At 45.3% G+C, this 14198-nt stretch overlaps 1 protein-coding gene across 8 annotated transcripts in view; it reads right to left on the bottom strand.

Annotated features, from left to right (window-relative positions):
* The window catches only part of SYT9 (synaptotagmin 9), an 85761-nt gene extending 83189 nt beyond the window's left edge, over nt 1-2572 (bottom strand). For 5 of the 8 annotated variants that reach the window (XR_014516829.1, XR_014516830.1, XR_014516831.1 and 2 more), the window contains exon 1: nt 1984-2458. Coding sequence is in view for 3 of the 8 variants with exons in the window: in XM_083464578.1 (XP_083320704.1) it covers nt 1984-2131 (148 nt within the window). In the remaining 5 variants the exon portion in view is untranslated. Of the gene's footprint in view, nt 1-1983 lie in introns of all 8 variants that reach the window. The other 3 variants (XR_014516827.1, XR_014516828.1, XM_083464577.1) reach the window with 1 other exon arrangement.
* Between the last annotated feature and the right edge of the window lie 11626 nt (nt 2573-14198).

Below are 14198 nucleotides of genomic sequence, written 5' to 3'. Positions count from 1 at the left end.
CCCTTGAAGTCCCGCTAAGTTCAGCAGAATAAACTTTGTAGTTAGTAACCCCCAGTTTCAGAAGAATGTAAATGCCACTAAGGAGGCACTTCTTCATAGCTTCCCATACTCACAGCTTATTAGTAAAGTAATCATCAGAAAAGCCGAGGCAGGTATTATATACAATGAGAGCACTTCATGTGCATCATATTGTGTTAGGTGCATGATCTACGCTAGCCCTGTGAACAGTTATGCTTCCAGTGCAAATGGGTTGAAGAGCAATACGGACTAAAGACTTGTGCTTGGGAGCTGCATGTGCACTAGGTAAAATTTCACGCAGAGAAACAACGCAGATTTAGCTTAGGCCTTTGGTGATTTATCTTGATACATGTGCATATTTGGATCAGGAAGATCTCTGATCTTCTTCAGCAGCCACAGAATGGGTCAACATTCTTACAGAAAGTAGAGCAGAACCAAAGCAGCTGGAGCTGCTTCTTTAAGAAAGAAACATTTAAATCAGAACGTTTATCAAAAAGAAACCAAAGGCACTGCACTAAAGACATAATCCAACATAAATCCCATAATCAGCCCCAAAGGCTGGTATGCAGTCTCTCTGGTAGGAAACAAGAGGGAGGGGACTCAAAAGCTTGTCGGCGAATAAAAAATGCAACCATGGGACATAGTATAGGATTGTTCCTAAGAAAAGCAATAACGTAAAAACCCATCTGCTGCAAAGTATAACATCCTGCCTCTACCTTCCACCCTGCAACATCTTAAATGTGTTTATGCACAAGTCAATTCTCTGTGATTTCAGTAGGACTTATTTCCAAACAAGTATGCTCAGGATCAGAGCTCAGTAGTCATTTCAAGACAGAACAGAAGCACCTATCAGTTTAACAATTCAGCATGCCCACCTCACTTAAATCCTGATCAAATGAACTTACCAAAGTTAGCTGCTAGCTTTCAAATAGCTCAGGAAGCAAGCAACTTCTACGCTACCCAGCGAAAGGATTACAACTAATTAAACGGTGGTAGCATCCCTTTGCTCCGTTAGTCCCAATACAATCAGCCCCTGCCCCTGAAACATGTTTTAAAGAAAACAAGGTATGCTGCCAGTTGATTTCCATAATGAAACCAAAGGTACAGAGATGTGTTATATTGCAAACGCTTATATTACTCGTAGGAGATATAGAAGAGCAATTTAACGCTCTGTCACATTTTATTTGATTGTTGTGCACGTGCGCGTGTAAGCAAGGCAAAGAAACAATTCCTGTAAGATCTGAATAGCTTAAGAGCTACCCAGCATGGGATGCCTTTTGAACACACCGCCCTGGTCCCACTCTGAGTTCAACCAGAGCCACAGCCATGATTTGGTTCCTGGAGGTGTGTTTATTCCGACAGTCCTGCATACGTGCTGGTCTTACAGCAGCAATAGAAATTCACAGGATCTAAAAATAGTTCAGAGATGGTACTTTAACTCTGCCCGATGACCATATCTGCAACGCTGTGTACACACACACGTGTTACATGGGAACAACTCTCACTCAACTCCCAAGGCTTCTCTCTGAGTGAGCAGGTCCAATATCAGAATGCCAACCCATGATTCTAAAGCTATGCTCAAGAGCAAGTTCTGTGAAAATCAACAGGATTCATTTCTGCATCCATGCAAATCAGCACATAAGATTCCATTGAAACAATGGGTTTGGCGCCTAAATGTGACTAGGGTTGGGCGCTGCGTCTAGGAGGACGCGTGCTCTCTGGCTGCACAGACCGGGAACATCAACCCCGGCCTTACCATTTAGGAGTAAAGTCCTGGTCGCCTCAAAATCAGGGCGGAGGGAGATTTCTGAAAAATGGAGGGATGGGATCGGGCGATCACTGACGCGCACCTCTCCAAACCCAGCCTGCGATGGACGCCTATAGATTTCCGACGAGGGAACTGAAGCCCCTTGTCCCGCTGAAGTTCCTTCCCGGCCCCCCACCACCCAGGATCGCGGCGCTTACCGGAGTCTGTGGGCCGGGGTCTGCCGCTGTCCCGCAGGTAGTAGTTGAACTCGAGGCAGCGGTCGTTCTCCACCGTCCCGTCGGAGCAGAGCTCGACCAGCAGCTTCAGCGCTTTCTGGCAAATCTCGTCCTCCCTGCCGCCAGGCATCGCCCCCCAGCATCCTTGTGAGTGGAGAGGAGCTCTCCGGTCGCTCACACGCGCTTCTTCGGCTGCCGCTGCCGGCCGCCCGCTTGCCGTCGCCGCCGAGGCAACTGGGGAGACGCCGGCATACTGGGAAGAGGGAGCAGCAGCAGCAGCAACGCCGCCCCTCCTCGCCGCTGCCCAACTTCGCCTGGCCGGCCTCGACACTGTGCAGGAGCCGCCACCGCCGGGCGTGACCACCCCGCCCGGACGAGGAGGAGAAGGAGGACCCCGCCACCAGTTGCGCGCAAAGCCAGGCGCCCAGCCAGCCGCGCCTCGCTCGGCTCCAGGCGGCGCCCGAACGGCTCTCCCTGGCGGCCGCGAGCCTCACTGCAGCAGCCCGGCGCCAATAGGGAAGGCGCCTCCTTCCGCTCAGCGCCCAGGCTGAGGCGAGCTCGGCGTTTCCCCGTGTCTCCCCTTCCCGAAGATTGTCAGCTATCGCATTTCTTTCCCCGCCCTTCTTTTTCTGGAACAACATTTCCCTGGAGACCTGACGTTCTGAGCACACACGTGGAGCAGCTGCCTCTCCTCAAGTACTTGGGGAGCCACATGAAGAGAAAGTGCTGTTTTCTTAAGGCAAAGAAAGCAAAGCTGATTCCTAATCTTGGTGCTTTTAAAAACAATTCTCTCACAAAAAGTTTCCTTTTCGCAACACAGTTTTCCTTCACACACAGGTTCTCCGCCCCCCTCAGTTTCATTTTGCTAAGTGTTGGGGGGACTGAAACAGACAAAATTTGCCGCACATGAGGTTGTTTTTCATTTGATCAAAATAGGTTAAGTATTTTCCAACTGGTTCAACTGCACACATATACCTGCTAATCCTTACTTTAAAGTACCAGCTGGTGCCCCAGAGGAATCTTACCACCTGCTAGTGCCCCCCCCCCCATTTTGTGAAATAGCATGAAGTAGTTTCACATGCTGGTGCATACATACTGCTAAGTAATGCTATGTATTTTCAGGTTATGTTGGGTCACATCATGGAGGCACGGTACGCTTATTTATTTCCCCAATTTATACTTTGCCTTTCCACTTTTAACAGAGTGTTCAGAGCACGATATAAATTGTGATAGACAATATAAATCGTCAAGAGGGGCTGGGAGCTGGGGGCACTGTTATATGGGGGTTCCGCTCCTTTCTCCTGGGCTGTGTCCAGAAAGTGGTGTTGGGGGATGAGTGTTCAGACCCCTGGGCTCTCACTTGTGGGGTGCATTAGGGTCCCGTCCTCTCCCCCATGCTTTTAATATGTATATGAAGCCGCTGGGAGAGATCATCAGGGGGTTTGGGCTGGGTGTTCATCAGTATGCGGATGATACCCAGCTCTACCTCTCTTTCAAATCAGAACCAGTGAAGGCGGTGACGGTCCTGTGTGAGTGTCTGGAGGTGGTTGGAGGATGGATGGCGGCTAACAGATTGAGATTGAATCCTGACAAGACAGAAGTACTGTTTCTGGGGGACAGGAGGCGTGCAGGTGTGGAGGACTCCCTGGTCCTGAATGGGGTAACTGTGCCCCTGAAGGACCAGGTGCGCTGCCTGGGAGTCATTTTGGACTCACAGCTGTACATGGAGGCGCAGGTTAATTCTGTGTCCAGGGCGGATGTCTACCGGCTCCATCTGGTACACAGGCTGAGACCCTACCTGCCCGCAGACTGTCTCGCCAGAGTGGTGCATGCTCTAGTTATCTCCCACTTGGACTACTCCAATGCGCTCTACGTGGAGCTACCTTTGAAGGTGACCCGGAAACTGCAATTAATCCAGAATGCGGCAGCTAGGCTGGTGACTGGGAGTGGCCACCGACACCACATAACACTGGTCCTGAGAGATCTGCATTGGCTCCCAGTACGTTTCCGAGCACAATTCAAAGTGTTGGTGCTGACCTTTAAAGCCCTAAACGGCCTCAGTCCTGTATACCTGAAGGAGTGTCTCCAGCCCCATCATTCAGCCCGGACACTGAGATCCAGCGTCGAGGGCCTTCTGGCGGTTCCCTCATTGCGAGGTTACAGGGAACCAGACAGAGGGCCTTCTCAGTAGTGGTGCCCACCCTGTGGAACACCCTCCCTTCAGATGTGAAGGAAATAAGCAGCTATCCTATCTTTAAAAGACATCTGAAGGCAGCTCTGTTCAGGGAAGTTTTTAATATTTAATGCTGTGCTGTTTTTAACACTTGATTGGGAGCCGCCCAGAGTGGCTGGGGAAACTCAGCCAGATGGGCGGGGTATAAATAACAAATTATTATTATTATTATTAAATAAAAGACATGGCAAGAAGCACATTAAAATCGTAACAATCCTCAGTTCTTCTAATAGCAAACTCAGCTACTGAGTACTAAGAGCTGTGGCCAAACCAAGACCACTAAAAACCAAGAGGGCTATAGCAGCCTCCTAAGGGCAACCTCAATATTTTCAGAAGTATGGAATAAAAATAGTGTTTACAAACAGTCAAGTGGGAGCCACAGAGGGTAAAATGGGGTATCTTGGCAGAGGACATGGCTGGCAGGAACCCTAAACAGGAGCACTGCAAATGACAACATTTTGTTCCCAGTGGAGAACTTGCTGGGACACCCAAACGAGCAGAACTGAATTCTCTGCGCATCAGCTGACAGGCAAGGAGTTTAATCCTTTTCAGCAGCAGGACCCAGCCATGCCTCTACCTGCCCTGCCCATGATGCTACTTTTCACATCAGATGTGAGGCAAATGGGGGCCAGGTTTGGAGAACACACCATGGGGAAGGAAGCCAGGTAGGTGAAATTTGTCCTGCAAGCTGGAAGTTCTAATGCTAATTTGGGGCCAAGCCTGGCAGTCAGTAGTTCTTTAGCTGCCTCTTTTTTCTTTCTGTACAATGGCTGAGCAAGATAAAGGTGAGGGCAACTCTTCATGCAACCTTCTTGTGTTTCTGGTTTAGCAATTTGGCACAAAGCTCAGGAAGAGGGCCCAGTATGAGAAGGAAAGAAATGAGAGTTGTACATGTAAGATTTTCTCATGTAGACCTTTTAAAACCAGAGATGTTCCCCATCTCCTATGCAGAACTGCTAGGCTATTAGGGGGGCTGTGACTTCCTAGGGTATATATATACCTTGTGATACCTGATTTGGGGCAGTTAAGGAATGGCTGAAAACTCAATTCTGCCTGGGTATTGTTCAGAACAGCACAACCATGGTAGAAAGAGAAAACCTGGGAGGGAGTCGGAGGAGAAAGAGTATGAGTTTGTGTGGGAAACACACAGAGAGAGGATAAAATGTCAGGATGATACTAACACCATGGGTAGTCAGCAATTAAAGGAGATCTTCCTTGTTGATTCTTGTAGAGGAGGAGGCCATTCTTCTGCACAATTCTGCTATAATATTTATAAACAGTTGGTGAAATGCCATATGTTTTCTATGTCTCACTACCTACTCCCATTCAAAAATCATTACAGTCGCTCAACTAATTGTTTTGCAATTATTTTCTATAAATAATGCATGCGCAGACTGCTGCTTCTGACTGTTGGAAGGAAAAAGCCTCATATTTTACAACATTAAACAAACCCCTTTTGGTTTAGGAACGGAGATACAAACAGCTTGTTATACAAATGGAGAATGTGTCTGTGCCTAAGTCAGGAATAGTCTTCAGTATGTGCCACATCTACCTGACCTATTTTAAGGTACGCAGCATTTTACCATGAGCTGCTTAGCACAGACTGGATGCAGAATCACCAAGAACTCAAGAGTCCCTTTAAAAAATAAATAAAGCCATCAATCACCCAGAACCCAGTGGTATGTGTCTGTTGTGATATACCGGTAATTTGAGAAGTATAACAAGGAGTCTTAAAAAACTCTTTTATATCACAGGTCTGCGAGAGATTGCTTTTAAGATGGAAAGGTGATTATTACAGTCTTTATGACAGTTTATTCTCTTTAAGTTGAGGGGAACTTTTCAACTAAACCTTCAAACTGCTTTTAAAACCCTCACCTGCACCCACAATCTGAAGCAGCAAGGTAGAAGTGGTTAATGACATGTTCTGCTCATGCATCATGGAACATACTGTAGGAGTGTTAAGTCTCTCTATAATAAGGCTCTGACTTTACTGTAACCAAATATGGAAGTGTATCCCTAGGACACAACGTAGGGAAAGGTGCAAATTTCAAGAGATATTTCTGAAATTTCCATACACTAAGGGGAAACAGCTAGAACAGAGAGAGAGAGATGCCATTTACTCAAGAGCCAAGTCAGGTATCGGTATTGCTGGGCATCTGCCAAGGCCAATTCAGGGCTTTCACTGCTGATCCTAGAAAGTTAAAGGTGCCTTACAGCATACATTCATACATCAAATGCAAGAACACATAAAAACTATTGAATATAGCAAGATAGTGACTGTATCTTCTCTACCACGTTTCAGTTATATTTTTGTATGCCCTTTTTATTTCCTATAACAGTACATGCAAATGGTATTATTTTCAATAAAAGCAGAGTTTGGTTAAAAATAATCAAAACTACTAAAAACCACAAAATACTATAAAACTAAGAGCAAATTCAAAGAGAGAGGAAAGGAAAGGAAGCATAAAAGTAGGAGAGACAAACTTCAGCTAAAACTAAAAGTCAGAGAATGCACTTAAAGCCTTAATTTGCTCCTCTGAGGCTTAAAACACAGGGGGACAAACAAGCCATCTAAGCAGGAAATTCCACAACCTGACTGCCACAATAGAAAATGCCCTGCCTTCTGTCTCAACTAATTGTGTCTCTGAAAGTGATGGGACACATAAACAGAATGCTCTGGTGCAGCTTTCCCCAATGTGATGCCATCCAGATTTTTAGGACCACAACTCCCATCAGCTCCAGCCAGCATGGCAAAATAGTGATTCCTGTGGAGCACACCTATGAAAACTGCATTGGATGTTGTTCTGAAAACTGATGTCCTGCTCTGATGTTTAGTGTAGTGCATGGGCAGCAATTTATTATCTTGGCCTAGGGAAGTGGTCAGTCACTCTCTTTTCTCCACCAAATGGATCAGTGCTGTGATAGCAGTGTGTGTGTGTGTGTGTGTGTGCGCGCGCGGGGGGGGGGGGGGGAGGGGGGGAGAGGGAGGGAGACACAGATACACACACACACACACACACACCAGTACATAGAGAGAATGGTTTGTAGTACCGGGCAAAATCTCTTAGTATTTGCATTGGGGGAAATCCCCCATTGGCATCAGCAAGTAATTTCCCCCCAATGCAAATGTTAGCATAAGAGAAGTGACCCCCCCCCCCAGGACAGTAACAGGGAAGGAAATGGTAAAAAATTCCTCTTCCCATCTGATAAGATCCCAATAATTACTTCCCCTTCCAACTGATGCTATTAGCATCTTTAGAAACCTACATGAGATGAATTGAACATCACATCTAGTTGGATGGACCCTCAGTCTGAATATTCCTTGCCCTAGGATGATACTGTAACATAACTACAGTGGTACCTCGGGTTAAGTACTTAATTCATCCCGGAGGTCCGTACTTAACCTGAAACTGTTCTTAAACTGAAGCACCACTTTAGTTAAAGGGGCCTCCCGCTGCCGCCATGCCGCCGGAGCACGATTTCTGTTTTCATCCTGAAGCAAAGTTCTTAACCTGAAGCACTATTTCTGGGTTAGCAGAGTCTGCAACCTGAAGCATATGTAACCTGAAGCGTTTGTAATCCGAGGTAGCACTGTACTCGTATCAAATCTAGTGAGGAAGCTGGTCTCAGGAAAGTGCTTTTTGATGCCTGCCTGGCTTGACAGAACACCCAGCTTCAAAAACAAAGAACAGAGCGGGAAATGAAGGGCCAAGCGCCAGCTCTGCTGAAATCCACTAACCAAAGTTTCCTCAACCAACAATACCAATGTTTGTGTAGAAATAGGTCTGATCTTCTCAGCTTGACTTTCCTGCTTTGCTCTATTTATTTGAAAAATGAATTTGGTAGCTTGAAAATGTGTACCTTGTTACTCTTATTTTTTATTTATTTTAAAAGATCCTCAAAGGGAAGTCTGCATTCACGTTATTTTGAGATGATGGTTTCAGGAGCTAGTTCTTTTTGAATGAGAAATAGACTCACTTTGGGCAGAATGGTTTTAGAAAAAGTATTTCTAGGACAGAAATTTTAGATGCCAAGTATAACTCTAGCAGTGCAAGTCTGTGGTTGCCTACCCAGAAGTAAGTCACACAGAGTTTAATAGGATTTATTTTGAGGTAAATGGATAGAGGAGTTCAGCATATTTCCAATAAATCACTGGAAGTTGGGTTATTTCACCTAGAGATGATTCATTAACCATTAAATACACCTTGAACTCAGCACAGATCTGCTGTGACGCCAAGTATTTTTTGGGTGCTGTGAGGAACCTTGGATTTTCTACATTTCCATTCCAAAACCAGTTGCTTAACACACTGTGGCCTTTAATAAACTTTGCCAACCCATTGGATAATTGTTGGATGCAGTGCTTCAGGGATGCTAGAGATAAATCGGCTTTCGAGTTTGGCTTATTTGCTACTTTTCTTTCTCTCCCCCTTTTTAAAGCATTCTATTTCATTGAAGCAGGTGCCATCCATTAACATCCTTTCAGGTTTCCCAACATAATACCGTGCTTCAGTTTTCAGAACCATAAGCAGTGCAGCTTTCATAGGTTTCCCTCCATGGGAGCCCTGTAATCTGCTTGTGTTGTCAGAATTAGTTAAACAGCATTGCAGGGTTCTGCCTGATGAATGATAGCTAGGCAACTCCAACACAGCATGTCCTTATACAACCGTAGACTGTTTTGTCTTGCATTGGGCAAAGGCAACTACATCCAAATTACTTAAATACTGCAAACCATCCCTAAAAGCCCTGCTGCTGCTGCTGCATTTGGAATGTATTTCTTTGATAGCAGATATTCCATCATTTAGACTAAGAAATATTTCCGGAAATGATTCCGGAAAAGACTAACATAAAGAAACTACCAGTAAGTGGATTTGAACCACTTCTACCCCCTGAAAAGCCAAGTTGAATTTTGCTGGCAGCTAAAATCATAAACCAGCAATTCAAGCATAGGATTGGGGGCTATCTAGGGAGGCTGGAAAGTGGGGGCTGGCTTTCCCTTCCTACACTGTTATACATTATTATTACGCAAAAGCAGCTACACTCTGGTTATGATCAGGCATCAAAGTGCATTGGGCTGTGCTTTCCCTGCAATTTAATCTGCAATATTAGGAAAACAGGTGTTGTTGTTTTTTTGCTCTTCTTGTGACTCCCCCACCCTTCCACCCTCTTCTACCTGTCATCCAAACTGGCATGGTGCCCCAGGATCCAAGAGAAACCCTTTGTAGCCCAAGACAAAGGGACAGGATTACAACAAAGTGTTCCAAGGAAGATATAAAACGGCACAGCCTGAAAACATGTCATCTTTTTTAATCACACAACTGAGCATTCCAGGTGCCAGGTTTGTTTCCCACAAACCATTTACAGCTGATTCATTTCCCCTCTTTTGATTCCTGTGCCCATCATCTTGTTACCAGAGGGGATTAGATGTCTCAAGGTGCCACCGCTCCTCCAGATAGGCTGTTTTTGCCACCTGATGCTACATTTAGGAAAATGCAATCAAAGTCAATAAAATCTGGGTCAAAAACTCTCCCTCTCTCCGAGAGTCCATCTTTACTTCTGTGTTTTTTTTATTGCTTTCCTCTTACCTGTTGTGAATGTTGCTGTTATACTCTCTCAGGAAAAACATGCGCTTTTGGAGAGCTTTTTTCCTGTGGTATTACTGTACTTGATTTTCTGAGCCTGCCTGCTCCTCATCACTGTCTTAAGGTAGTGCGATCTCACTTCCCTTTACACCTCAGTTGCATTTTGCATGTACAGAGCCTCCTCACCTATTGTGAGCTGCCATATTGTGGGAATTGGTGAGGCAAGTGAATGTCAGAGAAGATTCATCAAGTCTTGTTGGGTGTATTTCTTGGAGCTAGTCGACACCACAGAGTTTACCATACACCTGCAGCTGTTTGCTTTTAATTTGTGTAACCTGTGTAACATGACATTACTCTAAAACAATGCCAGTCCTGATACTTTCCTCCTGTAGATTTGAGTTTACCTGGGAAATTGGGCTCAAAACTGCTCCACTTGGGTTGCAGGTGATTTGTTTTGTTGTTTTGGGTGGGTTAACCAATCATCCCTCGAGACTGTGTAAAATGTTCTCGATTTTCAGTATTTTGGTTGAACTCAACAATTTCAGCAGGATGGAAATGCTTCCAGAATTTTTTTGACTTTTCCCAGTCCTGTTTGGTGCCATTGTTCACTGTCTGCTGCTGCCTCCCTGGCTGCTTTCTCTTGAGATCTACAAAGGATGGTCCTTCAGAAATGTCAAGGAAACATGAGGAGGGATTTTGACTCAACAGAACCAACCTCCTTTTTTGGAATCCACTTCCTTTGTTGAACATTGGTCTTGATGTGTTCCAGAGGCAATTGCAAACCACTCTGAGGTGCATAAATATTATGAACTATATAAACAAACTTCTCAGTTTAGACTGGCTTTTGGTGGCCTCTGTGTTTGCTTCTTTTTAAAATTTTGACATTAATTGAGGCACATGTCTGTTTTGTTTTGTCTTTGTGTGTGTGTGTGTGTGTGTATGTGTGTGTGTAGCACTTTGGTTCTTAGGATCAGTGGCAACCAACAAAAGGGCACAATCCAACAAACATACTCATAGGATTCAACAGGAGAATCAAACATGTCCTTCATATGGATCCATTGGAATCAATTAGACTGAAAAATGCTTCACTTTGGCTGGATTGTGCTCAGAATGCTCTGCTTCATTGCAAATGCATAGCTGGCCTCTTCGGGTAGTTAGCTTATGTCAATAATACACCTAGCATTGGGACAAGTGCCTTCATTTGTGGAAACAGAAACTGTAAACTGTGTAGTTCAGCAAACATTTTAAAAATATAAAGGTCTTTACTGAAATTCTAAAATTAACCTTGCCACCCCCCATGGGAAGGAAATACATGCAAAAGTGCAGCCTGCCGTCTTGCCCTCTGTCAAGACTTGCTTGTCTCTGAGTTGGAGAGAAGGTTGACACTCTTGCTGCAACTGGTCTTCTAACAGACAGTGGGGAAGCAATGTGAGATTTGGCACTCCATGAATATACTGAATTAGTATAAGCGGTGATTTACCAAGGCACCTGCTGAGATGATGTTCTTTCTGTCTGACAGTCTTGAGCACCTCCTTTCTCAGCAGAGGCACTAACAAAGACGTCTTTCTTTGTTTCGGTTTAAGCAAATCCCAGAACGTTACAGGAATAAATGAACTCTGCTGCTGTGCATGCTGATTTGAAAAGGAAAGTTGACTTGCTTCTTTGGGTTGACATTTTTAGTCGCTGGTTGTTGTTCCTAGAATCCCAGCAATTCTAACATGCACAATAGTAGGATCCCAGTGCTAAAGCCACACGTTGACATGAAACTCTACATTCAAGGTAAGGCATTGATAAAGCACTCAATAGATAGACTACAAAATCTGTTTATAGTTACAGAATAGCTGAAAGGAACATTTTCATATAGACAAAAGTGGGGCTAACAGCAGAAAGGTCTAGTGGTGTAAGAGCTCTAAAGTGGCACCTGAATAGTAGGCTGGGGTAGACTACCCCATACCAATGATCCTGCAACTACCACAGGCAGCCTCTGCTGGATTCCTGATGCTACAACTGTGCATGTGGAAGATGCTGGGAAGGAGGACTGGGAAGATGGCATGGGTGGTGCTGGTGAAAGCATATTGATTCTGGTCTTTTTTGGCATTAAGTTGCTGTGGTGCCATGATCAATGACACTGCATGGCTGCAGAACCACCTCTGGCCACACTCCTCTCTCTAACCATAGAATCACTCTGCAGAGCTTGCACTCAGGGGTGTGCCTGGTCAGGGTGGCCCCTGCCTTGGGCACAGGCCCAGGGGGCACAAAATTACACCTCTCCACTGTGGCTTGGAGTGGCCAGCAGCCCATCTGCACGCTACCCAGGTTGCTCCTGTGCTGCTCTGGCAAGAGCGTAAGGGACAGGAGCGCCGATACATCTGCTTGCCAATGGTGCAAGGGAGCCTAGGTGCGCCTGTGCTTGCATAAAATTGACAATTGTAGCTCTGGGCTGCTTCGTGGATTTCATTTCCAGAGAATGTGGCTATTGTAGCTTTTCAGTATGTGTGTCAAAGGGCTCGTCCACACTTCTGCTGTGCTGTACCTAGAAAGCATGGGTCTTAGTGGTTTCCCCCTTGCCTCACTCCTTTCCAAGGGAAAGCCCCCTCTTTAGTGATCGATCAGAACAAATGGCAATCTGGGGGAAACCTGAATTGCCGTTTGCTCTGATTGAGCACTAAAGAGTTGTTATCCCCATGGAAAAGCAGTGGAACAAGAGGAACTGTGGATAAGACCAGGTGGGTGGTAAGTTGAGAGGAGCCCAGCATTGCTGTCCTTTTTCTATCCTAGAATTATTGCTTTACATGGGGGAAATACCATACAAAGTGGCTCTTAAGTATTGTTTCACAAAACGATTCTTTGCCTACTCACCTTGTGAACCTTCTGCTTTTTGCATGGCAATTCCAGGGGAAGCGGTTTTTATTTATGAAGTACGGCGGGGGTAGGGTTGACATGAGAATGATCCTGTTTTACAGCAGGAGGCAGTGCTGTAAGAACTTCATGTCTCCTGCAACTCTATAATTAGATGCTTTTATTATTTGGTTTTGTGCTTTTTAGAATAAAAGCCACTAAGTGCCTCTATGGAGAACCAGTCTCCATGGCAAACTGGCACCTGGCATTATTACCAGGGCCTTCTAAATGGAAACAACTTGACCAGCTCTGACAGCACTAAAGTTCAATCCCCACCCCCATCTAAAGATATGTGAAAAATGTCCCTTTATTTTCCATGGATTTTTCTGCTTTGCTGCCCCATAGATATCCATGTAATTACCATCAAGTGCCCTTAGATAGCCAAAGTTTTTTGGAACTGCAAGTATAATTCAGATGTTGCCATTTGCTTTCTGTGAGATGCAGATTCCCATTCCCGAACCCCTAGCTGTCTAAGCAGGGGCAGCCACACCATTAGATAGAGTGAGTCTCTTCTTAAAATGGGCATAGGGTGGACCTTCAGTTTGACCATGAAACTGTGCCCACCCACTTTCATTTTAATAACTGTCTTCAAGGGAGACAGTTGCATAAGCTTCTCCTCTTGGCTACATAGCAGGACAACAGACGAGGAGGAAGTATGGACCTAGGAAGAAGCTAGAGTCATTCATGTCACACTTGTTAAATGATTTAGCATTAAACACGAGCTTTGTGGGCAGCATTGTTCTAGTTGATTCCCTCTTCCAGGTAATTCAGACGGGCTTAAAAATAGTTCCTGTATAATTACCCATCCAAAACTACTCACAGCCAGATCCTTTTCCTTGAGATGATACTCTGAGCCATAGAATAATCTTGAAAGGCACCAGATGTACCGGTATTTTGAACTTGGGGAAGAAGCATCAGTCAGATTTAGGAATGAAAACTGACAGAAATTCACCAATCAATAATTTATTTCCAAAGTTAAAACTCTAGATCAGGGCCTTCTTGCCCATGAAGTGATGCGAGGCAGTCATGCCAGGGGCAGATCCAGCCTCTGAGGAGTGAGCTAGCGCTGCCTCCTCCTTGCCCACCTCCATGCCCATCCTTCTGCATGCCTACCCACCCACCACCTGCTTGTCAGCATCTGGGGGTTGAAAGGCCAGCTGGCTCGGCCCCAGCTGGATCATCTCCCTCTCAGCCTTCACGCTGCGGAGATTCATCGACCTCTGCTCCGACGTAAATCAGCGACTCAAGCTTGCTGCCTTGAGCACATTATATGTAGCAGAGTAAAGTGGACAACAGAAGGAGCTGAGGCTGTGGATACATACTAATACTACAGATTTATTTTACACAAACAAAGAAACATGTTGTCTCTCCTTGCCGTCTTCTCAGAGAGAGACTCAAAACAAAAGCTATACACAGAGCAGAAGTTCCACTCACAGGACCCAGCAGTCTGTGCTGGAATGTAAACACACATGTGACACACAACAATC

Source organism: Podarcis liolepis (assembly GCF_965112155.1).
Source record: "Podarcis liolepis genome assembly, chromosome: 1".
In the NCBI taxonomy this organism is placed as follows: domain Eukaryota; kingdom Metazoa; phylum Chordata; class Lepidosauria; order Squamata; family Lacertidae; genus Podarcis; species Podarcis liolepis.
The sequence above is the reverse complement of the archived record's forward strand: the minus strand, read 5'-3'. Positions and strand labels throughout refer to the sequence as shown.